The sequence below is a fragment of the Dreissena polymorpha genome, chromosome 5 (assembly GCF_020536995.1).
Source record: "Dreissena polymorpha isolate Duluth1 chromosome 5, UMN_Dpol_1.0, whole genome shotgun sequence".
NCBI lineage: Eukaryota > Metazoa > Mollusca > Bivalvia > Myida > Dreissenidae > Dreissena > Dreissena polymorpha.
Genome location: NC_068359.1, coordinates 71880072 through 71906491, shown reverse-complemented (window position 1 = coordinate 71906491; position 26420 = coordinate 71880072). Strand labels below are relative to the sequence as shown.

The following is a 26420-nucleotide window of genomic DNA, read 5'->3' as shown; positions in this document are numbered from 1 at the left end:
CTGCTTACATACTTTATTATATTGTCGCATATATTTCCAATGTTGTAAGTTGAAGATATGAAAACATGCCGTAAATTGTCTGAGTTTTTAACAAAATCATAATTAAACTTTCTGTGGGTATTAAATCTTTAGGTTGTACAATATAATACGTTAAGAAAGTATGTATACAGTTAATCAAATGGGAGAGAATAAACTTATACTTTTTATCGACAAACAATTTTTGTATGTTTTGTTAATAAATACGCGAAAATCTGAGCGACAAACTCCGTAGTTAACCATTTCGATCGAGAACGACTATACGATGAAGTGTAGAAATGTGACAACAAGTTGCAGTTAACTGTAATTGGGTTTAAGCCTCAGTAATTCAACCTACCTGTATTATCCGAAATCTTTATTTAATACTTAAATAATGGACAATTGGAAAGACATAAAACTACAAAATGTCCGTGAAAGCCCGACGCATGGGAAGATATTGGCTATCTGGATTTCAAAAATCAAGCATAGCCGTCGCGATTTCCATGTTTTCTTGGAATATAAATACATGAATACATACTGGATTCTCTACTTTTTTGTTCAGTATTGACATAACAATATATATTCAAAATGGTGTAAATAAATATGTTACAAAACTGTATTTTAAAAAGGATTCACAATGATGCCTTATAATATACAAGCCTTATTAACAATCGCTTTAAAGTTCAAATTTTCTTTAAAACGGATTGGCTTTCGAACTGCGTTCTTTGGAGACACAGAGCAAGGTGGAATTGTCAAGTACGCAGTGGTTTCGCAAAAAAACGCAATAAGAAAACATCAAACCACAAAACATGCCAACCTTAAGGTGAGTACTTTAGACATGTCCAAAGTGAACTCCGATGTTCAGCGTTCTTGTGGCATCCTGGCGTGAATGCCGAGGAATCTTTTTTAATGCACAAAACACTCAGACGCGTCGTTATATAAATGCGACGAATGCGTTAGTGATGTAGTACAGTCGTACAAGAATACCATCGAATACACAATATGTTCATTAGACGCCCTGGTACTGCGGTGATAGTACTGTGTACCCAGTACGTGTATGCTTTTTTATGATGACCATGTAACCTCTTTGTCGTAGTGTAGTCGTAGTGCACACGACATTGATTATAACTGTTGCACTTTCTCCATACACTGAATACACATACGATTAAATTAAAGTCTGCGTATTTAGTGTCGTTGTGAATTGTGCAGTTTTTACCGATACTATTGTGTATTCAATTGTTCGCAAACCACAGATATCGCGTATAAAACAGTAATGATGGATAGCTACTTTAACAAAATTTAAACACTTATTCACACGTGTGTATGTTTTTATAAAAATTAAGATCACTCAAACAATAGTTTGACAAACACCGATTTCTTATATGTGAAACTATTTATGTGATTTTTACATTTGACTGAAGCCGCTTAACTTTTTCCAGTCATATCTACTGTCTACGAATACAGTCTTCTTTGGCCATTATTGATGTCATGCTTATTGCTTACAGTACTGTTTTAGCTGCTGTGGTATGGGATCACATATAAATGGCATTACTGAAGCCGTTACACTTCATTCAGTCATATCTACTTTCTTAGACGACTGTCTTGAATATCATGTATTGATGTCAGTTTCATTTTTTATAGCATTGTTTCTGCTGATGTTGTCTTGGATAATACATATATACATGGCTTAGGTCATCACACCTCCTTGTGTCATGTGCACTGTCTTATCCAGTGAGGTTTCTGTCCTGGTTGTTCTGTATGGATGTACTTTTCATTTCCTATAGTACTGTGTCAGCTGCTGTCGTCTGTGATCGTGTATGACTTCCTTTGCTGACAATAACTTGGTAATGGCAAACAACTCTTAAACTACCAGAGATCTTTGGAAAACGTTACCATATATGCCCATTCAAAACGCTGCATAGCCATTGGTTTTTTTATTAAAGATACAAAAGTGTTTATACTAAATTCACTGGCATCCATTTGCCAGTTGTATATGGTATTATGCACAGAAACAATAAGATTTATTTGGTATGACATAAATTCCCATAATTGTCGTGATAGTTTTAAAAATTAGAACACACGAAAAACGATCATTTTCTAAACTGATGAGCACCATTACTTAAAGCGCGTTAATATAATTAAGGATACGTCTCTGATAGTAATACAATCGATTTGTATAATGACATATTTATAAGAAGTTATAGCAGCTGTAGTAACATTTATTTAAGTAGTAGCATTTGGTTTCTAATAAGTATGTAAGACAAACTATAAAAAATATAATGTAATATAATTTTATTTGCGTCCCGTTCCCGACCGACCTGAAATAGCCTCGACCCGGAGGTGGTAAACTATATTTGCTTATTACATCCGGAGATTTAGAAAGAAGAATGTAGGGTGATATGTATGTATTAACCCCAATATTTTTTCTGGCACATGTTTGATGTAATTTCCCACCCATGATTGTGAAAATTAACAGTATAATAGCATACGTGAGTATACATGTATTGCCGCTATATTTATAAAACAGCTTTTTAAAATCTATGCGTTGTAGCTTAAGTTTACACTAAAAACTGCACACCGGCATTTAATGGCATGGTATCTGCCATTCTAAGCGGAACAAAATATACAAAAAAGTAAATAACCACTATATAACTTAGTGCGAAGAAATAGGTTGTTTGCATCTTGCATACAAATATACCTTCAGATTGATACCAACACATCAAAATGCATGCTATGTACAATACACCAAACTGTGGGTGCTAATATCAAACTGAAAGTATGTAACCTTTGTGTCGGGCATTATGCGCAGAGACCAAACGTTACCAAGATGATGGATAACGCCATCTGCGCGTCAGAAGTGAAAGTATTAAATATTTTTCTCAAAATAATTTTTATATCAACAACAGCTGACCTGTTATTTAATTTAATGAATCAATATGTATAGCATTACAATAGACACTATTAAATACATGAAAATCGTGAAAGTGGGCATAAATATGTCAATGTGAAAGTAACTAAATATTAAGTACATCAAGAAATAGTACAATTATATTTCTATTTAATTCATGAAAAGTTTAACAATATATTCATTCTGAACAGTAAGAATAATATATGTATATCTTACAATCGCATCAATTAAATACATATAGTCCGTAATTTATGCTCGGACGGTTTATATGAATAATTTGCTTATAAAATCATTAATTATACCATTATTGGTAGCTATGCAACAATTTAACAGCAGTATAATTTAGCAAGGATTTACTTTCACAATGACATTAACCCAAACGCTAAATATAATAATGCAATATGGAACAAAATATACATTCTCGTTTTCGTAACCACTTACACCATTTCAAAGTCGTTAACACTTTATCCACCGAAGACCTGTTTTCTGCTGTATTGTCTGGCTTCACAACAACAAAAGGGACACATAAATCGTATTTTGAAGGTTTCGTCATAGATTTGTTCAGAGAATATACTACAGAATGTAAGTGAAGAACATTTATCCCGGAAATTACACATAAAAGAAAAGTTTTAATGGACATGTATGCCCATTATTTGTATTATGCAGTAATACGCATAACATACAAATTCGACATACTTGTTTGCTTCTTAATGGTCATCAAATAGATTTATATCTGAGTTTTTCTGTTTACGTATTACACGTGAAAATGCATTTAACTCGTATTTATCAAAACAACTGTAAGACGAAAAGATATGTGTTTTTTATATGTTTCTTTTTGTGACGGGAGTGGTGCGAAAATGAATCATACGCTGTATCTTACACCATTATCACTATCCATAGGCGGAGGGATATTGTTTTGGCGTTGTCCGTCCGTCCGTCTTTCCGTCCGTCCGGAGCCATTTCATTGAAACTAGGTATGAGTATATATATATGGATAAGAGGATGATGCACGCCAAATGGCATTGTACACCATCTATTAATAACGGAGTTATGACCCTTTGTATCTTGAAGAAATGCTTTTTAATATAAGCTTTGAGCTTTATCTCCATTAACACATGAGCCAGAGCCATGAAACTTGCCATAGTTGTTCTCAATAATCTGGAAGTGCTTCACATTCAATACCCATAATCCTAGGGGCTAAGGTCAAGGTCACATATTGAGGTCAAAGGGCGTCGTCCATCCGTCCAGAACACTTTTGTGTCCAGAGGCATATTAGCGGGGTATATCAATTCAATGAATTTGCTTGTTTTATTTGTATTGTGCAATATACATCGAAGATCAATAATCCACTTTTATATTGATGTTTGGTATTAATCACAATAACGCGTAAAAGCTCGATTTGAGTAGCATAGTTAAGTAGACATTATATAAAACCTTTATAAACTTACAGAACTGATCATGTGTACAGATATTTATACGGATAATCAAAACCTTGAATGGTCGAAGGCATTGTTTCATTCAAGCACCATATGAGTATCTAGAAATGTTACATGAGGCGAGTTAAATTTTCGAATAAAGCCTTCGTTGCAACAGTACGCAGTACATAAGTAACAGAGATTCAATCTTGCACTATGGTATTAATTTATATATGTCAAGTTGGTGCTATTGAAAGCAAACAACCTAAGTGTATGTATCAATCAACTCACTGGCCATGTTTTTTTACAACTCAATAGTTGCTACAATCAACACAATGTATGTCCTATGTGTTACTTAAATTGTGTGTTACTTCAACATGTTGCGCATTATTTATACTTTCCGCGTTGGCTATGTTTGACAGTGCAGTTCATGGGAACACGCATTCATTTTAATTCATCTTATTACCTGCAGGATAGTACAGCGTGATGTTTTTACCATCTGCAGTTTAACCCATTTATGCCTAGCGTTTAGAAAAAAGGCCTTGCCAAACAGCGTAGACCCAGATGAGACGCCGCATTATGCGGCGTCTCATCTTGGTCTGTGCTGTTTGCTTTAAGGTATTTCTGTAAGAAATATTCTAAATATAGAAATGAATATAATAGACATCCCTAATCTTGGAATAAATTGATCCAATTTAGAAGGATGGGAGAGTCCACTAGGCATCAATGGATTAAAACATGTTGCTGCATGTTTTTATCAGGCATGCAACAGTATTGACAAACTAACAGACACCAGTAATATTCTATGTATAATAATTGCGAATCTGATACTATAACTGTCAAAACTGAAGCATGCTTGTTAAAATAAGTGCATGGCATCGCTTTTTACATTTAGCATTCGAAAAACTGCGCTGAGAAATTAAGCCGACCAGTGTATCTGCATATCTGCATAACGTCAAATTAATATGATAGCATAAGCCCTACGTCTAGTTGCCTTTATAGAACGAAATTCAAAATAGCTGGTGAAGTGTACGAGAAAGCCATCAATAGCACTTAATATTGTTGCTTTCTTGAATATAGTGATAATGGAACTCAAAAAGCATTAAAAGTTCAGTCTCGCTTAAAAAATATATGATTTGTTTTGAGTACTACTTTATTACTTTTGACAAACATGGATATCGAAACGTTCAGTTAAATCAATAATTGTTTTTATTGTAGTTTTGGTAATTGTATAGCATGCTAGTTATTAGTGTCACGCAAACAATTTTGCATCCTAACTACGCGATCGGCTATTGATATACGCTTAATACATGAGATGTAATCTGACATATTTTGTATATTGTGATTATAATTAAGAAGAGAGTAAGCAAACATTTGTATTGAATTCATTTAATTGTGCCTTAAAAAGTTTATATGACTTGCTATTGTTAATATAACAACATTCAGTAATTAATTTTAAACTTAGTCGAATAGATATTCACCTGTATTGCCTTAAAATTTGCTATCCGATGCTATGAGGAAAACGTTTGTTTACTCTTGCATATTATATTAGAAGAACTCGGAATGTCTGTAACCGGTTTAAATATTCGATACATTGCATTTTATGCTCCAATATGGTGAACCCAGCTTTCGATTGTTCTTGGCTAATGTCGTCTTGATTTATTTTTCTGGTATTGCATACATAATTATTTCTATGCCATGTATACAAGACTAGCTTTGGTAAACAATTTCTCACATAATATTTCTGTAGTGCCATTATTGGGCGACGTCGATATGGAATATTACATAATTGCCATGAAATGGGAATGTTTTATTCGACACAAAATATGTTTTATTTATGTGTTAGCACTATACATTTTTTGTCGAACTAACGACGACTGTGACGTTCATGCCGAAAGAACAAAACATGTGCATTTTTTTATTTAGGTGGCTGTTTTGGAACATTTGTATATTGTAATCTATATCGATTAATGCAATAATATTCAGGCAACATCACTGGCGTATTTGTTTAAGTTTCTTTATATTCATTGCTTATTATCATCTTTTGTTCATAAATGAAAGGACTATTCTAATAAGATACAATTCTATAATGGGATTAGCTTTGCTTAATAAATGTACCGCGTTGAGCAAAAACTTCGCAGGTTCAAACCGTTATCACGTGGCATTTACCAGATCTTCCTTTATACCACCAAAAGGATGGGCACTGATTTAAATCAAAGCACGTTTTCTTAATATTAAAATGGTGACGTTTCAATATTATTGATGTACATTTAACTTCATCGGATTCGAGATAAAGCATACCATAGAAAGTAGCTATTAATTCGAGGCTAAACTCTATTATCTGACTGGCATAAACATCTTTTGGTCTAGATAAGATACCCAAATGGGCACTTCACATCATCTTTAAAAGTTAAGAATATCATGGATTTCAGTCAGTTGCATTATCTTAAATCAAAGCGCTGAAGGCACTGAAGATGTTCGCTATTGCATAATTTAACACGCAATTCATTTTTGAAAATCAAACGCAAGTTTGAAATGAACACACGCCATTCAACTTTATAAAGTGTGTGTCATAGCGCACGGGTTGAGTTTTGTGTGCACTTTTTATCATCCTTATTATTTCATAAAAATAACTAAGACAAAATAAAAACATCATGCTTTTTGGAAGTTCTGAAAGCATAGAAAGTATGATGAAAATGGTAATGAGAACTTAATATAAAGAAAATTTGCAGTCACCATCATATTAAAGGAATATTTTTCTAATCTCAAATGACTATCTCACCAAGAATATAAATTCATATGAAAGTTCCGTGTACAAAACTTTTGATTTTTGACACCATATACACATTCAAAATATACAATAATCTTCGTATCTTGTATATGGGGGAATAAAAGTATATAAACATTGCTGTTTATGCTTTACTTGTTACCCGAGCAGTTCACACGATGTCAACAACGCTAACATAAACATAGGTATAGAGCACTAATGCGCTTTTAGGCGTAGCTGTTTCAGTTTTCATCTTAGTGACTTTTACATAACGCCAACAGACACGCATGAATATTTTCAAATATTTAATAAGCTGATTCGAGATACAGCCTCTGAATTTTTGCTACATCACTGCGTATGTGATCAATTCAAAGGATGTAGCACTGTTCAGTGTAAGGAATTCCGGACTTCTCTCTGTATGCTCAAACGACACAAATTGTGGCCCTGTTACAATTACGCGTTACAATCCATCTCGCAGAATTTCACTTTCGCCTCCAAGATGAGCAAACAATCATTAGCGAAATAGTATAGTGTCACGATAAGAGAAAATCGTTTAATTATCATACCACATACCACAATGTTTGCCGTACTTGGTCAGCACGTCTGGAAATCATTCCTTAATGTATGGATAGGCTGCCATTATTAACAAGTTTTCTATTTTGAATTCAATTTTGTATCAAAAAACATTGTTCTTGAATGTGGCATGTTCAATTTGCAATGAGATTTGTAATGACCCTCGTCATGCAAAAATGGGTCTTATTCCATATGCGCACATCATATAAATAGCCCACTCAGCTATCCCTCCTTCTGGTAAGGAGAAACATAACATATTGAGTGATTTGAAAGCGAACAGCATCGTCTATGGCCTGACTGCGCAAAAGCACATGTTGGGTTTAATAAACGCTTGCCGAAACGCATAAGACCCATTTTCGCATGACGACGCTATTGACGTGTGATTTAAATGTGTCGAAAGAAAACTGCGTTTAAATCAAATATAAACATACGATATATTTCGATAGTGAAGAAAGATACTCATAACAAGGCATATGAGGACACATATGAAGTGCTCTCCCGTAGTTTATTTTTTATTTACTCACACTAATGTGTGGTTTGACAATGCTAACACACATTTCATGCGGTGAATATGCAGCTTACAAGTGAAAAACACAACACAATAGTTTAACTTTTGTTTAATTGTATTTAATTATTTAGAAAAGTAAATTGCTAACTTTATTTCAAAGTCAGCGTATACACCGACTACATTTTTAAAAGACATTTATTGTTATAAATATATTTAATATAATATATTTAGTTGTTTTCGGTTTAGCGATTATAAAGCAGTTTCGAGGTTGCCTATAGTATGCCTGTAGTAATTGATGAACTCATATCCAACTGTCTATGTATTGAGAACTGTGAATATAAACAAGCTAAACCTTCTACTAACCTTCTACTTTTGCGTTGCTAGCACCCGTAAATACAAAAGATCGCAGCTATCTGTTGAGAACCAAAGAAAGTTTTCCAGAAATACCCGCTGTAGTAGCATGAACGAGGTTATGAAACAGGTCATTCGTATTATTATTATAAATTGTTTGTTATATTCGGGTTTAGCGATTATGAAACATTTTTTTTGTCTATCGTATCGCTGAAGTTATTGTTGAACTTATGTTCAACGTTTTATAAAATGAGAATATAAATAAGCGTCAACTTTTTCCCGAATCTCTCAATTTACGACCTGTACTACGTCATTGAGTTGTATGTGAGAGCGTAACCTATTGCGTTGTTATAACCCGTAAACTTTCCTTTGTTTATCGACAGGTGCATCTATTAATAGCCTCATATCATGAATGCCAAAACACCCGCGAAAAAAGAACCACGTGACCAAATAGGACGCTGAACGCAAATACCATGCGACTACGACTTTTATTATGTAAGAACGCTCCGCAATTCCTTTGAAGCCGGAGCCTTGTGATTGCTATTACGTAAAGAATTGACCTCTAACTGAAGTAAGCAAAGGAAACGCAGCACCCAATTGACTCATTCCTTCTATGTGCGAAGGCAGATTGAATTTTACTAATGTATGGTTTGCCTATTATAACACACACTATAATGCGGTAAATATGCAATTTACAAGTAAAAAACACTATAATTAAACTTTTGTTTTGAATTAAGTTATTTAGAAACTAAAATTCCAAACCTTATTTCAAAACAGCAAGACTACATTTTTTAGAGAATATTCTTGTTATATTTAAATGTTTTTAACAGTTTCAGCGATAATGAAACATTTTTTATGGTGTCTATCGTATCCCTGTAACAATTGTTGAACTCGTGGTCAACGTATTATTAATTGAGACCTGTGAATATAAACAAGCGTAACCTTATACTACTGCGTTATTCTCACCCGGACTCCCCTTTGTTTATCGCCAGCCGCAGAGTTATGAATGAGATGAGCGAAAATACTACGTCACGCAGACGCAGCAGAAACTGGACTATTTTAATCATTCATAAACAATCTCCTCCGCGACACGTACAATACGATCATTGTTTTTTATTCTTTTCTATAAAACACCATTCGAAACTATTGCATTTAACACGATATTAATATAATGTCTTCATTTGTGAATAAACATAATTAGAGAACTCAAACCTCTTGCATAAATTATACAACTCTTTCTTGCGCGTAGTAAGCGGGAATTGGGTTAATCATACCTAGGCCGTACCGATCTGAATTTTACACTAAGCACTTTAGACGGTCGCTAAAGCGACCATCTAAAAATATGCTCATGCTTTATTATTCAATTATTTTTTCAGCATGCGCAAAAGTGACAGAGCGGACGTGGCGAATGCTATGGCAAATAATATATTCTAAGAATATGCGGTAATGTTCTATAACTGACATCATACCCTTTAACGTATCTTTAATTCTACAATAGTTCTGATCTGCTACAAATTAAGCCAAATTATACAAAAAAGCTGACCTGTTTTAACTGATCTGACAGGCTACAACATACCATCCATGATACGACAGATTATAACACTATACAACAGTTATGATATGCTACGATGAATCTGACATACTACCAAAGACATTGCATTGTAAAACAGCACTAACATTCTAAAACAGCCTTAAAATGATACAACAGGCATGACATTATACAACGGATACGACATGTTTTAACTTTTGAAGGGTCCGTAAATCAGTAGGAAGAAAAACGAAAAGTTCTAAAATACCGTATTTTGTTAATAGTATTAGTTTGTATTGATTACACTTTCACGACTGGTATATTATATTACTTAAAAAAATTGTTTTCATATTTTCAGTATTATATTCGGTAATAACATTAAACTAAGTATGTCTACCGGGTGGCTACCAGTTAATACAAATATACTGAAAATATAAAAAATAAACAACTTTTTTCAAGTAATGTATCATACCAGTCGTGATATTTTAATCCATTGTAAAACATACGGTATTTTAGAACTTTTCTTTTTTCTGCAATCTTGTTTACGGCCCCTTTAACTGTTCTGACATTCTTCAACAAATGACAAAAGATTAACACGTTTATTATACGTCGGAAATTATTCAACATACTCTTGCTTTTCTCATGTATAAAAATGCCTAAATAGCGAAGCTTTGATGCTTCGCATCTGCGGCTTTCTTGTCTCTCTATACATCATTTGTTATGTGAAATGCGCATAGATAACGCGTTCATGTGGGGTTATTCCTTATTTATAGTATAGCGGAATATGCCCACTCTGATATTAATACCACATTATAGTCCATACGTTTTTTTTATTAAAACGAATATATGAACGAATATATGAACGAGGTCAAATCAATACATATTATACTAAAATGTGACCGTTAAAACACACATGCATGTCCATGAGTTTCAGTTGTTCCTACTGTTCTTACTTGTGGTTAAGAAAAAAAATCAAAGCGTGTATTAAATTGAATCGAAAATAACAGATCTCTCTACTGAGCTGAACTCATTGTGTTCAAAATCAATAACTCAGTAAAAGTTTGTGCGAGGGAATGCATTGCAGTGTCAATTTCCATTACTTGTAGTAGTGAAAGTTTATTAGAGGGCATGGCTCAATTAGAACAAATGCAAACACAGTGCGCTAGTCATAGAAGAACAGGCAAGATATGAATGATTAACGATACAACAATAGTGGCGTTTGATAGAAATTTGCTGGTAATTTCTTCACATGGACATGCAAGTGTTGCACAGAGCAAAACATTTTATAAATAAAATATAATAAAATTAATGATGAAAAAAGTCATTTAAAGAAGCACTGTTACATAAACGGTACCACACTAAGACACATGTTATTTATTCAATACAAATTAAAATCGCAGTGAAAGAAAGTCTAAACATTCCGAACTATATCCATATCTTATATTTTAAATTGATTTGTCTATAAGTTAATTATTCTGTATACTGTCATATTTATTTAGCCCAATACATATTTCGTTTTAAAGAACATGCGAACATTGGCAGTTTGCAAATAAACAACGTTTTTAAAACAATGTTATCAAAAACAAAACCTTAATGAAGACCCATAATATGATTACATACAAGAAAATTGGCGTCGAACATTACGCAGTGTATTTCTTATTGGAATAATTAACAGTGTAAACATTCATTATCTGTTATTTTTAGTTTAAACCGTATACTATATTCATTATAACACATTATTGACTGATCCACACTGACATCGCATTCCTTTGACAATATATTTCAATCAAAACACATATATCATTGAACACAATATAAGAAAATAAAGTACATGCAATACACAATTTCCTAAATGTTCGCCCGTACTTCGTGTGTCACGGCTGCTGTGGAGTGTGTCATATTGCAGCTCACGTGATTGCCCCCAGTAAATTTCACGCTGTAATCATTGTGGAACGTCGATCTGTTCCGGCGATCCGGCGTGTAGCAACGGAAACAGTTTTGTATTTGATGGCGGAATTCTTTCCGAAACTTGTCTGCAATACACGACATTATAATAATACTGCGTCAAATTTCATGCTTTGTGTGTTTTGAATTAGATTTAAGTGCGCACATCTCGTTAATTATTAATATGCGATAAACGTTTTGCATGCATGCTCATTTTGCATACATATGAATAGAACTAAACATTTAGCGTTTTTCCTGTTATAATGAGAGCCAATTAATCGTCAAACTTGAGTGCTTACCGCTCATAAAATTGTAAATGACGGGATTCATACAGCTGTTGAGAAATATCGCCAGATGTGCTACCAGCGCAAAGTTTTCTATTCCTTCCACGTGTTCCGTAAAACCAGCGTATCTAAAATTTGATGAAAAACATAAAATAAATTAAAGAAGTGTACCTTCTAAATACGATACTAATAACATGGAAAAAAGCATGAATATTTTCAAAGGAAATCGGTAAAATATTTACATCTGTTTCAACGTATGGAGGGAAGACTTATGCATTCACATAGGTTTTGTTCATTATTGTGAAATCTAAACTTCGAAGGGTTTTAATTTATATTAGTTTATCAACACGTTTTGACTTTCTTTTGACAAAGGTCATGGGACATTAGTTCCATCCAATTGTGTTTAGGATGGTAGAGTACATTGAAAACGAGAGCCATGTCAAAGGCGAAAAGCAATCATCAACCGGAATCCGTATTATTTTCATTAACGTACTATTTATCGCATAATGCGGATTGTATTGTTCATGTATTTCTTTAACTTATTAAAACATAATTCAAGTCAGTGGAAACAATCAGTAATGCATTGTTTATTTCCCATTTGCGCCTCTACCCAAACAGGGTGTTCAATCAATAAAGCTTTAGTATATTTGAAGTTGTCGCAGACGCAATATTTTAGCTTTCTGTAATCATAGCAACCACTAGTTTGGTGAGACGAAACACATTAATAGTGTTTTACGTCGAACTACTTCTTTCCAGCTTAATCACTTTCTGAGTTATTGTAAGATACGTATTTTCGGACGGACATTTAGGCGGCAGGAATAACATAAAAAGCTGCAAGAACGTGTACACTCCGTATTAACTCTCTATATTAATACCATGTTTTATCAACCTTATATTTTTTCTTGTAACAATAAAATGTGTACAAATACATACCAACATGTTTGTCGGAATTAACATGTCCATATTACATTCTATCCACTAACCAAGTTTCATCTTCAGTACTTGTTGAGTGTTCGCAAGATCCATTTTTTAGTTTTTAATTATTTTCGTTATTTTAGACACAACAATTTATGTGTGACAAATTCATTAAATAGAGTGTATATTTGCCTAATTGGCTCTATTCTCATGCATAGTGTGATTATGCTAGCTTAGATACTGTTTTAGCTATTACAGGGTCAAGATTCGAGAGAACACACGAGCAGACGGACAGGCGAGGGACCAAACGACGGACACAATGAAGGACTGTTGGTAACCTAGAGTCAGGTAAAGGACTTATACATAATTGTATTGTATTTAACAAATCTGGCCATAGCAGTGTATCATATGTATACAGCGTTGGAATGAATAATATACATGTTTCGATTCTGATCTACGATTGTACATGTTTGTGAATTTCTTGAGTAACAATCTGCAGTTTATTTGCCTGTTTATATTAACATTGATCAGCAGTTTATAATAAAATAATTTTACTTGTTTTTTGTGTGATTGCAATTGTGCACAATCAAATGTAATAACCAACTAAAAAGTATTCATATCTTTAGATATTAAACAGACAGCCATCTAAGTGAATTTGATAATACATTAAAAGAAGAATGATACAATGTGTACGAATAGCATTTATAAATGCACCAGCATCACGATATGCATATGCTATCGCGAATAATTGCAAAATGTGTTTTACATATCGAAGAAAATATAAGAATACAGTGTTATTTAATCAGAAACATGAATTATTGTAATTTTTACTAATTGCGTCAGTATGTAAAATCGTTTAAGCCAATAATCATGCTTGTATTTTATCCATGAAAACCTACAAGCCATTACCTTTCCTTACGTTTACTGATGAGTCGAACTGAAGCTTGCACCAATTTAACGAGCTTTATTGATGTATTACCTTAAGACATTTAACAGATGGTTTGGAAAGAAACACATGGCAAAGAGAGCCACAATTGCAAAGAGCATCTTGGCAGCCTTTTTGCGCGATTCAATGTGCTCATCGTTATCATTCCAATTTCTGCCGTTCAACATCGCAGCACGTGTGTCTGTAAAAACAAACAACAGCAAAACTGTACATTGTTTTAATACTTATACTATGATTCAGGTATTCTGTATTGTTCTAAGTATAATTGTATCGGCTCAAATGTAGCAATTCTTTTCTTCACAAATAATAAAAAAGCAGCATAGTTTTAAGCCATTTTACATTGCATTGCTTTCATTGAAAAGGTTTTGCATGGTATGTACAGTGTTTAGATCTAGTAGTGCTTTTGTAGTTTGCTTAAAGTAAGTCTTTTTGTATCGGCAAAGACATTCACATTTATTTCTTGAAACATAACCATAAAACATTTGTTTTTTAATGTATGTTACTTTTTTTCATTATTTTGCAATAAAAAGGTTTCAATTTCATGATTCATTTATGGGAGTGTTTCTCCGATTACAGTTTTCCAACCTTAAAACCTAGCATTGACTAAAACGTATTCGTTAAGAAAAAAAAACAGCACTATGTTTGTGTTCTTCAAATAATAAATGTGCTTATATGAGCGATTATTATAAATAAATTATTAATGAATTGAAACTTAAGCGGCATCTGCAGTATAGAAACTATATTTCAGCAAGTGGTACTATATTCGTGAAAAGGAATCAGTATAAACTCATAATCAACACAAAACGCTGTTGAATATATCAATGCATATGAGTAACTCTTTACGTGATTCCTTTGGTATCCGTCCGGTACACAGGATAAAGGCGATGTTGGAATAGGTGAAACCCATAAGGCAGATGGGAGCGCAATACAGTGCAGCAATTATAACAAACTGCCATATCATGAGCCCCTTGTAGCCAAGATCAACCGGGTAGCAAGCAGTGAACAGCATTTCTTCTTCACATGTCTTAACAGTTCTAGAGGCAATTGTTTCCGGAAGAGCGACGCCTGCAGAAACAATCCAAATTGCAGTAATGATGACACGGGCGCGTCGCGTGGTGCTATGGAAACGCAACGGATGACAGATCGCATACCAACGTTCTACGGATATTGCCGTTAGTGTAAGAACAGACACAGATATCGATGACGTCTGTAAAGAGAACAACACGTTGCTTGTAATACAAAGACACACACGTTCAATCTTGCGTGGAACCGATATATATCGGATATATATTATCTCACGCGTATACGTTGAAATAATGTCACATCTGTGACCATTTGCGAGCATCTTACAACATTAGATGTCGAATAATACTTTTATAAGCCATCTACCGACGTCTACATGTAAAAAACCGGAAAAGAGATCGTCAAATAAGTTCATTTTTCGGGAAGCTATCTTCTTCCGTCTAATTGTATGTAAATCATTCACATACAATCGATATTTTTTATTATCTTAGTTTATGAACTTATAAAAATTAGAAACCATTTTTTAGACGTCCGATTACATCATTATTGTAAGGATTGCCTCATTTCCCATGTATTGAAGAGCACATTTTACAAAGATAAACTATTATGCATTAATAAACAATACTTTGTATATTTTCCTTTTAACAATAAGTAACACTTTAGTCTAGTGAATTGTCTGATAGAAATAAAAAGCGAACCAAGCTAGAACACATGTAAGTAATACATAGTTTTCATTTTTATTACATACATTTTACAAACACAATTGGTAGAGTCTGAAATTCTTTTGCATTATCGTGATTTATAAGTAATATACAACTCTTTTTACGATATTTAATATGGGGCTTATGCACACGTGGTTTCATTCAATAACGACAAACGACGCTTTATGATACATATTTACATTTTATTCTTATTTAAGTGGCGAAATAGTGTACATTTATTATATTATAAATGCTATGCCTTATCAACAGCCTTGAAGACGAATTTCATAAAAAGCAGCAAAGACAAATAAGCGCCCCGAGCCGATTGTGACGAAGATATTTCGTACATATTTTCCTACAATAACCGAAGCATTCGTCTTTTTATTAGGATCAGAGTTAGTGTTCGTGTGTCGTATGAATATATATCGTTGCAGGAATTTAAAATGAACCGTTAAACTAAATTAAGGCTCACATCGTTTATGCATGAGTGCATATGGTATTGTATTCTTTATGTTATCATCTGCCATTGCCTTTATAAACTTCAGTTAATTTATAGCATTTGTAATAGAATATCCAACCCCACAAATTAAGATCCCCTTACAATATTGTTCCCATATGTCAAGCGAAATAATTCATATTACAATAAAACATTCCAGATGTTGCTAAATAATTCACAGTTTGAAACCTAAACCGCAGCTTTGCCATTGAAATTTATATTGTTGGAGATTAAATGCATTTTGATTTTGACGATTGTACGTACAGTGGTACTTAAGGCGATCGACACGCCAGTACTTTGCCTATTAATTAATATTCAGAATATTACACCAGGATGTATTTAACGAGATGTTTCATGTGTATAGCTGCAAGTACGATAAAGTAACTTTGTATTTTTGTAAACATGGTTTACAAACAATTAGTTAATTAATTGTGTAATTGTTCTGTTTAAGTGTCGATTATAATTAGAATCGTGTTGGTTTAGGCGTCGAAGTGTATTGCTAATTTAAATCACTTCCAGTATAAATTGTAATTGAATAGCTGTAGATCTTCCCTGGGAAGATAAAAAGGGTTTGCGGTAAGCAATCCTTCCCTCACACCGCTCAGGATACATTATTATCAATTGAATGAACAACGGCAGATAAATTATATAATTATATAAAAGACAGTCGCAGATAAAATATATCAAATTTAAAACTGTAAAAACATAAGTATAAAAGACAATTGAAGAAATTATGTGTTTGAAGATTATATTATTATTGGTTGGGATAGTTAAACAAAAATATATCCTTTCTTCATTGGTACATACATATGAAATTAATTATCGTATAATTATATATGACAGAATTATAATATTTTTGTAAGAAAAGTGAACTGCTAAATGTATATGCTTGATTAATACTACAATTACCTTTTTGTTATACACACATGTTTCCGTTTTCAGTTTTTTCTCAACGAAAGATTGTACATCATTTACACCATTATCAAAAAAAAATGTAATATTTCTTGCAAAGAAATACATGTTTGTAGTGGCTCTTTTACTCCCCGAGCGATATACTGTAAAAAGTTCACTAGTGTTAGGGTATTTTTTATTTGAATATAAAAGCTACTCACCATTGTTAATTGGTTTAGTTTACAGACGAAGTCACCAAAGAACCACGCGCCGGTTACGTCAACAAGCAAAGTAATAGGTAGACACATAATTAAAACGGCGATATCTGCGATGGCGAGGTTGACAATGAAAATGTTCGTCACCGTCCGCATCCCTCTGTTGCGCAATATGACGACACAGACAAGGGTATTGCCGATTAATCCAACTAGAAAGACAACTATATAAACGATAATCAGCAACCATTTTCCGGTGTACGAATGACTGAACTGGTTAGTCATGTTCACATTACAGGCCGCCGTTAAATTCAAACTTGACTCAACACCGTTAGGCTCCATACTGCACACGTTGTTGTAAAATCAATCTGTGTGTCTGACTATTTTATTTGTTTTAAGAAATTATTAAATGCCCTTCCACTGTTCAATACACTTTTTATAAAAAAATATATAGTATACGGATAGCATCAGTTATTGTTTAACGAGTGTGAAATTCATACTTCAGAGTTATGTTCTTATTTAATGTGTCTTATTGTGAGCACTGTATCACTCTAGTACTCGTATATGTTCAAAAACAGACAATCACACCACAATTCGTATGCATTATAAGCAAATGTAAAACATTTAAGCTTATTTAAAAGTTGCTAATAACTTCAACACACGACTCACGACAACAATTAAACTCACCATACACAATCCTGCTTCATATAAATATCCTCATAAAAACTGTTTAAATAAAGCGAAACGCATTAAAGAATAACGCATGTACCATATCGACGCCTCCCTTTATTTAAACAATCCTTAAATTCGTGAAATAGCATCAACTTATAACCAACAGCGCTTTTTATAACGTGGTATGATCCTTATGTTTGGAATCAGCCTCCAGAATGCGTATTGCCCTTTTGGCGAATGCAATCCGATCCTCTCATCAAAACATGTTGCACCGCGTTTGTCAAGAAATCCCCACGAGTCTGTACATATTTGATCCTACGACACATCGATACAATTTTATTTCAACAATAAACACGAGGTGCGTCTGTGTCGGCGTAAACGTTTTCGTTTTGAATTTCAATGAAGTATACAGTATTTGATTAATCATACGAGTGTTAGAGAGTACTAATATTTCATCCTATATCCATCGTTAATATTGGTATTGGTTTTAGCTTAAGAAAATAAAATCGTGAAATTAAAATCGTGTATACTCCGTTTTAAGAACGGCATTGCTCTTCGGTAATGGTGGGTTTATAACCTCGTGAGTGTATAACCAGTAGTGATCGCCAGTCCTATTTGATAAGTGAAAGTTGCAGACGCTAGGCTTTCAGCAATCATAAGCATTTACCGCCTGAACAGTCAGTAATGAGGTCGTTATAGCAGATTTATGTAGAATGATCAACTAATTTCAGAGAATATATTTAAACTCGCGTGAATAGTTCAGCTCAGACGCTAAGTTGTTCAGCGACCGTATAGGAAATATTGCATGGTCTTCTTATAACCGGGTATAAATAATGCATCATCATTCTAGAACCTGGGGACCGTTTCAATAAACATCGTAGTACACATTTACGATACGATACATTCTTCGAAGAAGAATAATTGCTAAAACTTCATATCATATGATTATAATTTTCAGTACTTAATTAATTATATTGGCATCTCGTCTGATGAGCATAGCGAGCTAGTTCCTGTACTTATAAAGATTACAAAATTCTCTCGTAAGTTAAAACTATCGTACGATCGTTTATGAAACGGCCCACAGACCTACAAAACATATTATCAGTATCATTATTATTATTATTATTATCATTCTTGTTCTTGTTGTGGTTGTTGTAGTTGTTGGTGTTGAGGTTATTATTATTGTTAATATTAGTAGTATTATAACTACAATTGTATTTATTATAGTTATAATAATAATACTGATTGATATGCGTTGATACAAAATGTTAACACTAAATTTCTGTAAAAATAAACAATTTAAACCGCAACCTTGTTAAGATGTAATAAAATATCATATCATGTTGTGTAACATAATCATTCAATAGCAGTGCTTTCAATAAACAGCTTAGATTGCACTTGAACGGGTATCTACATATAAGATTACGACGACTGGTTTAGCTTTTTTTGCAATACCATTATGGGTTGAAGAGCATGTACATGTAGAACGACCGTGATAATCGGCCAATTTAAGTTTATTAAGTTCGGGAGGTATTTTGAGTGCCTTTGTTGATAAAATAATATGCAACCATAAAGTTCAATGACAGGGCAATGTAAATCAGCTTTTACCAATACCTTACATTAAAATGGGGATTATCATGATGGGGATATCACAGTCCCTGTGGTGTGTATGTGAATATACAGAGTTTTAGATATAATTTACGTCAAAGGCTTAAGCCACATAGCGGTCATCTATATCAAACAACAGAGAGGAGTAACTTTAGAGTAATCATTTACATTAAACTGTTTTGTGTGATTTGCTTCATACCTAAACCCAAATATTTAAATTGAAACTTTATTTCAACGCAAATTAAACAATTTAAGTATGAATTCAATGTCAGTTAATGCTTAACAATTTCTTGTAAGTTTAGCATTTGCATCCGGTTAATACAAAAATGCTTTTTTTCAAACGTATTGTTCATCGTTTGAATGAAATCATCCAATTATTTTTGAAAATGTTCAAGTAATTTTTTTTTCATCTTATTTGAAATAAATTAAAACACCGAGTTTTAGATTTATAACATGAATAGTACGTTTCAATTTCTTGTTACTTTTTATATGTGATTCGTGTTATACACTAGCCGCAATGGTTTTGTTAAAACTTTATTTCAACGCAAATCTGAAATACGACTTTGAACTAAATGTAATTAAATGCTTTAAAACGTCTTGTAACTTTAGAATGTGCATCCGGTGTATACGAAGTGGCTTATTACAAACGTATCTTTCATCGTTTGAATAGACTGGGTCACATATTTATGCAAATGCTTAAGTGCTTTATTTAATATGCGATAAAATGAAACAACGGAACAAAATAGTTTTAGAGAATTAAATTGAATAGTAACTAAAAAAAAGTAAACCCGACCGGGCAACGGGGTCCCTTGTATTGAAAGGCTTCATCATTAATGGGTGTTGCGCCAATTTTTTACTTCGAGGATATGTTTGTTGATCTAGTTATATATGAATACAAATAGCACAATTATGAGCATTTATGAACAGCTAAAAATGTTAATTTTATTTATCTCAAAATTTTTAGCTTTGTTTAAATACGTTTAGAGCAAATTATCATTGTATTTATTTAAAATAAATTAACCACCACCGTATAAATATATTTGCAAATGTAAATTAATATTTGCTCATCTCCACTACAGAATTGTTATCTTTTTATGTTAACTTTACACCTTTGACATATGTTTTGTGAATGTATTTGTTAAGTCAATGAACTATTTACAAGTATTCAATAAAATGTCCGCCCGAACGCCCGCTCGTCCGTCCGTCTGTCCATCCGTCCGTCCGTCTGTCTCTACGACGAACATCTAATCAATTTGTTATAACCTTACTCGCATATATTAACATAAAAATCTATTAAATGTGTTGTCATTTAAAAAAACAACTATAAAGCATTTAAGGAAGAATAAAGTCGGACTTTAGTGAATTGGATGGTAATTTAATTTATCATCCTTTGTCATAGAAAGAGCAGACCCAAATCTAATATTTCGAGCGTCAGCTTACGTTATTATGGTGAATACGCATTAAATCAAATTACAATAAATATGCAGTTATCACAAACTTATATTAGTGATTGATTAACTGATACCGGTATGCAGAAAGATGGTTGAGTTACCTAATTTGATAAAATTTATATTATGTAAAATAGTGTGTACTTGACCCACGCGTTTTAAATACAAGCAAACAGTTTTATGTAACACATCATTCCAAACGACCATGTTAAATTTAACATTTATCATTTCTGACCGATCAATTTGAATTTTTAAAATACACGCAAACATATTAAGTAACGGTAACACGTTTTATGTGATGGTTGTTTTAGAAGTAAACCTTAAGGCAAGACTGTTGTTGCGTGGGTTTTAGGTATGTGTGGTGTGCTGTTAAAATTTACCAGATTCAATGCGTAGTAAGAACTATTAGTATCATAATCCAAATAACAAAATAAGCTTAATTTTATCGGTATAAGGCCCAGACATAATAAAACATTTGAAAGACGTTTTGATGCGATCTTTAGCTTTAATGTATTACGGTGGTGGAAGACATAAGCATTGAAAGATCCCACATTAATGCAGAAGATTTTCATCTTGAACTACGTAGTAATAATCATTGGTTTGTCTGAAAACCATTTCTAAAGGGACTTGTTCACAGATTTGTGCATGTTTAAAGTTTGTCATTAAATGGTATAAACAGATAAATCTAAATATCGTAAATAAACAGCTTTAGAACAGAATAAGAATAAAATTAAATACAGTAAAACAGAACTCCCCACCTGGGCTATAACCACTAAATCTTAAAATGTGATACTAGCGCTGAAACCACACTGCCATCCGTGCTAATGCAATACTTTAAGTATTCTATACTTTGTATACTACTATGAATAAACATACAATGTCACTAGACCTTGTAAGTCAACGTCAGTAAGCGTTTAATAAATGAGAACAGTAGCGCCAGGTCGTTTTCTGTCAATATCTTTGCTGATCGTCTTTTGGCTTGCATACGACCTAATGCAGGAAATATGGCATGCACAAAGCTTGAGAACGATATATCACGCGTTGTGTTTGTTGCTTTAATCTTAGAGAACACTTCGACACAAAGTTCAATTATAGAAGCAATTTTCAGTAGTTTATCATAGAAAGAGTCTGTGCTCACAATAATACACTTTCATAGAATTGCATCTTCATTACCGGAAGAATAATACTACATATTTCTATTCATAAACAAACGAGCATGTACCGGATAAAATATAACGTCAGTAGTACGTATAAGAAAGGCACACGTCAGTAGCAAAAACTGCAAACGTCAGTTGACGAATATACGCAGGCATTTGAGTTCATGTAAAAATGTGCAACACTGTAATTTATACGAATTTAGAAGTGAGATATTACTATTTAAAATTGATTTCATAATGCCCGACATATATCACTTCTGCAACAACAAAAATCAACAAATGTAATAACATGTAACCTTATTTATTGGTGCCTTCTAATATTTAAACTGTTGAACATTTTCTTTTAACCTTATTATAATTTAAAGGATGTCAGTGATGTTTACTGTGTATTGTCAAAAGTGCAAATGTGTGTGTTGTTTCTTTTAGCTTAACCTCAACTTTATGGTTCTGCCCCCGACGGTAAACAACACCTGCGCCACCCTCCGCCCGAAACGGGAATGCACTTCAAGCCTTTGTTTCAATACAGTTCGAGGTACTAGTGTATGGGTGTTTATTCACTTGTAGCCATTATATTCACACACTTGTACCCATTTGTTGATTGACATTTACATTAATTATGAAACACCTTCCGCGATAACTCTGTTTATTACCTAAGTATCAGAAGCAAAGTGATTAACGCTAAACAATATCTTATCAATAAATAATACTGCATTTAATTTACTTGAGAAACACTTACCGAAGTAACAAAACAACATCGAACCGGTAAAATAATAGTCTTTTGATGTATATACGAATAATGTGTATGTTGTTATCAAATTTCATTAAATCTGTCTCTAAAAACGAATTTATTATAAAGACTATTTACATTCTGACGAAAAAAGGCTTTTAATGGGTGTAAGCTTATCAATTCATCAACACCATAAATTTTCATAAATATAGTTTATTTTAATAATGTAGTCTTATACTAACTATGTGGGGATATATACATATATATAGAGAGAGAGAATCAAACGATGATGATAATAATTGGTACAAAAATATTGACGATTAGATTGTGCAGGCAAAAGACCTTAACACTAGTGCTCCGATTGTGGTCATTACTACAAAAGAAAACTTATGCAACAAAACCGCTTTGTTAGATTCAAGCATAATTGGATGGTACACATTTGGTATAACTACGCCCCGCTGCTGGTCATGTGCATACTTCGATAACTGGTGCCACTTCAATAACAGAGAAAAACAAAAGCCACGTGCGAACGATAATATCATCAGCTTTTAACAGGTACATTATATATATTAGTTTTTGTGACAAATTAAATGGTGGAGTTTATTTATCCCTTTGAGTTGTGAAGAAATACCTATAATGCAGAATGGAACCTTTTTGCAAAAAACGTGAACATTCCATCGTAAAACAGCATAAGTTGAATAATAAGTAAACAGTTTAACAAACTAAATCAAAGGTCTGAAAGTACAGGTGGGGCGATTTTGCTCAAATTTTGTTGTCGTAAAAATAATATACACCGTGATGCGAACCAATCACCTTTGCTGAATAAAACAGATGGAATTAAGGAAGGGTGACAGGCTGTCAATATAATATATAATTTACCTATTGTGGTTAAAAGTAAAAGCTTCTTTTTAAAACAAGTCATTGTCGTTCGTGCCAATTCCTTACTGCGATACGTCTGTGAAAACAATGTTGATTATTATAATTTGAACTGGTGACCTAGGTTTTTACTCTTACTTAGTGTTATATGTATCTGAGATTTCGTGATGACAAACATTGTCATAAGGTTTCTATATATCATGTAGATTCAATTATTATTCATATATATATTCAATTAATTTATATGCTGGATTTTAAGTCACACCGACACAGTGTAGGTCATATAGCGATTTTATAGGAACAATAAATGTTGATAATGTTCTACTGTTAGGACAGACATATACGGGATTGTTTTGATTACTTGAAAACATAAACGCAAAAAAATAGCTGCTGTGAAAGTGACAACAACAACATGTATTTCGTGTGTAAGGAAAAAGTTCAAAACTGGCATGAAAAGCACGGGCGAATTGTCATATAAAAATTTTGTACCGCAGAGAACATTGAGATGTTTACTTTGACGGTAAACAAGAGCACCGCATAATGGGTGCCAACGCTCGTCTGCGGGTGCAGTTTTGAATAAATGAAAGCTTGTCAGAATTTTTGTTTAGGTCACCGTGACCTTGACCTTTGACCTAGTGAACCCAGAATGGGTGTGGCGTGGCGTGGAAGCACTTTGATTTTAGAGCCAATGTAAAGGTTTTAGCACGACGCGGACGGCGGTCGGCGGACGACAAGCTGGCTATGACAATACCTCGGGTTTTCTCCGAAAATAGCCGAGCTAAAAATGTAGCGCGTGGTAATTTAATTGTGTCGCCCATATCGCGAACGCAGTTGATTTCTTAAAACGTAAGAACATAAATGCGCTGTATCGGTTAAGTGTAGATATTTCGTCGCTGTATACACCTTCCATGAGGACTGCGTGTTACTCGGGTGATAATGCCACAGTGAAAAGATGTTGCCATGGAGCTATTTTGTTTGCGAATGCAGAATCTGGATGCAAAGTGGTTAAATGCAGTAACGGACTACATTCTTCGGTATACGTATATTATGTTACCTATGGGGCGAATTGCAGAAGGCAATCGCCCCCAAAATTGCAAGAAAACGTTGGCTTTTCCAGCATGTAGAGTTATTACTGTGCTTACAATACTGAACATGTTTTAGTACTCAATGACATTCAAACGAAGATATAGCATGTTTAAATAAGTGGTATACACTTGGATTCCAAATAATGGGCACGTCGGATTACGGACTCTCAAACTTGGCACCCTGATATCCGAGTTTTGTCTCCTACTTGAAATATGTTTATGTATGCTGTTACTATTTTTGCGAAAGTGTTAACTGTTCCAGCATGTAAAATATTTACTGAACTTAAAATACTGAATTTTTTAATATTCCATGAAATATGGACGAAAGGAGAGAATGCTTTAATGAGTGGCTATGGCATGATTTTGTATAAACTTTGATTCCCGAAAACGGACACGTCGGATAACGTACACTTAAAACAAATTGGCCACTATGTTATGTTGTAGACCGTTCCGGTGAAGTACCAAGGAAGCAGACATTGAGAGGAATATATATAAGCTCCAACGATACAATCGATAAAACAACAATGAATTGAAACGTCACGTCAAAGTGGTCAGATTGTAATTCACAATTTTGTACTTGAATATGCAATGAAAAACAAAATCACGATTATATTCCAAAAATATAATACTAATGACGCAAATTAACTGTTATTCGTTTTTAATTTACGTTAGTACAGACATTTATAATTATTTCCTGCCTACTATAACACTATTCAACAACAATTATTGCATTTCTGGTTCACTTAAAATAGTGTGTTATATTTGTTAAAAGGTGTCGGGTAATTGGAGAATGCCATTGAAATGAAAGGCTAAAGAATTATTACTTTCTTAATTTTCGGGCATCATTATTTTATTTTTTTAAATGTTTGTTTATCTAATTTTTCGGACGTGGAAAAGGTATTTGTAAGTGTCCGAAAACTTGAAGTATAAAGTGGACTATTGCCGATATTTCAACAGCAAATCCTCAGACATCAAATAAATTGCCACATTCAGTTTTATTCAAATATTGGATAGCAAACTCATCAGGAGATAACATACGTTAATGTGTTATCATGCGCTTTTTATCACAATAAAAAAATGAACTGACAGTGCACCTAAATCGGGTGTAATTACGCACAATTAATCACAATAAACATGAACTGACCGTGCAAATGAATCGGATTAATATCTAAGGTTGATATCAAATATGCACTGAATTTTTAAATAATACTTCATGGAAGTTTACGCAGCTTTTATTGTATCATACATCAATATCCATATTATAAAATAACTCGTGATTTGCATTTCTACGCAACAAATTAGTTACCATGATCTATTTTATACAAAAGTTTATTGATATGTCTGCGTTCTAATGTTCAAATTAAAGGCGT

At 33.3% G+C, this 26420-nt stretch overlaps 1 protein-coding gene and 1 long non-coding RNA gene across 2 annotated transcripts; one reads left to right on the top strand and one right to left on the bottom strand.

Moving 5' to 3' along the window:
- Positions 1-11672: 11672 nt before the first annotated feature.
- On the bottom strand, positions 11673-18022 carry LOC127882303 (orexin receptor type 2-like). The gene is made up of 5 exons (XM_052430870.1): positions 17487-18022; positions 14998-15361; positions 14188-14335; positions 12309-12421; positions 11673-12098 (listed from the first exon to the last, which is right to left on the bottom strand). The coding sequence occupies exons 1-5, from the start codon at positions 17817-17819 to the stop codon at positions 11914-11916; spliced, it is 1143 nt and encodes a 380-aa protein (XP_052286830.1). The 5' UTR covers positions 17820-18022; the 3' UTR covers positions 11673-11913.
- A 4772-nt stretch (positions 18023-22794) lies between these two features.
- LOC127882304 (uncharacterized) lies at positions 22795-25601 on the top strand. Its single transcript, XR_008050477.1, has 3 exons — positions 22795-22894; positions 23502-23644; positions 25495-25601. It is a non-coding gene; the product is annotated as an uncharacterized LOC127882304 (long non-coding RNA).
- The last annotated feature ends 819 nt before the right edge of the window (positions 25602-26420 follow it).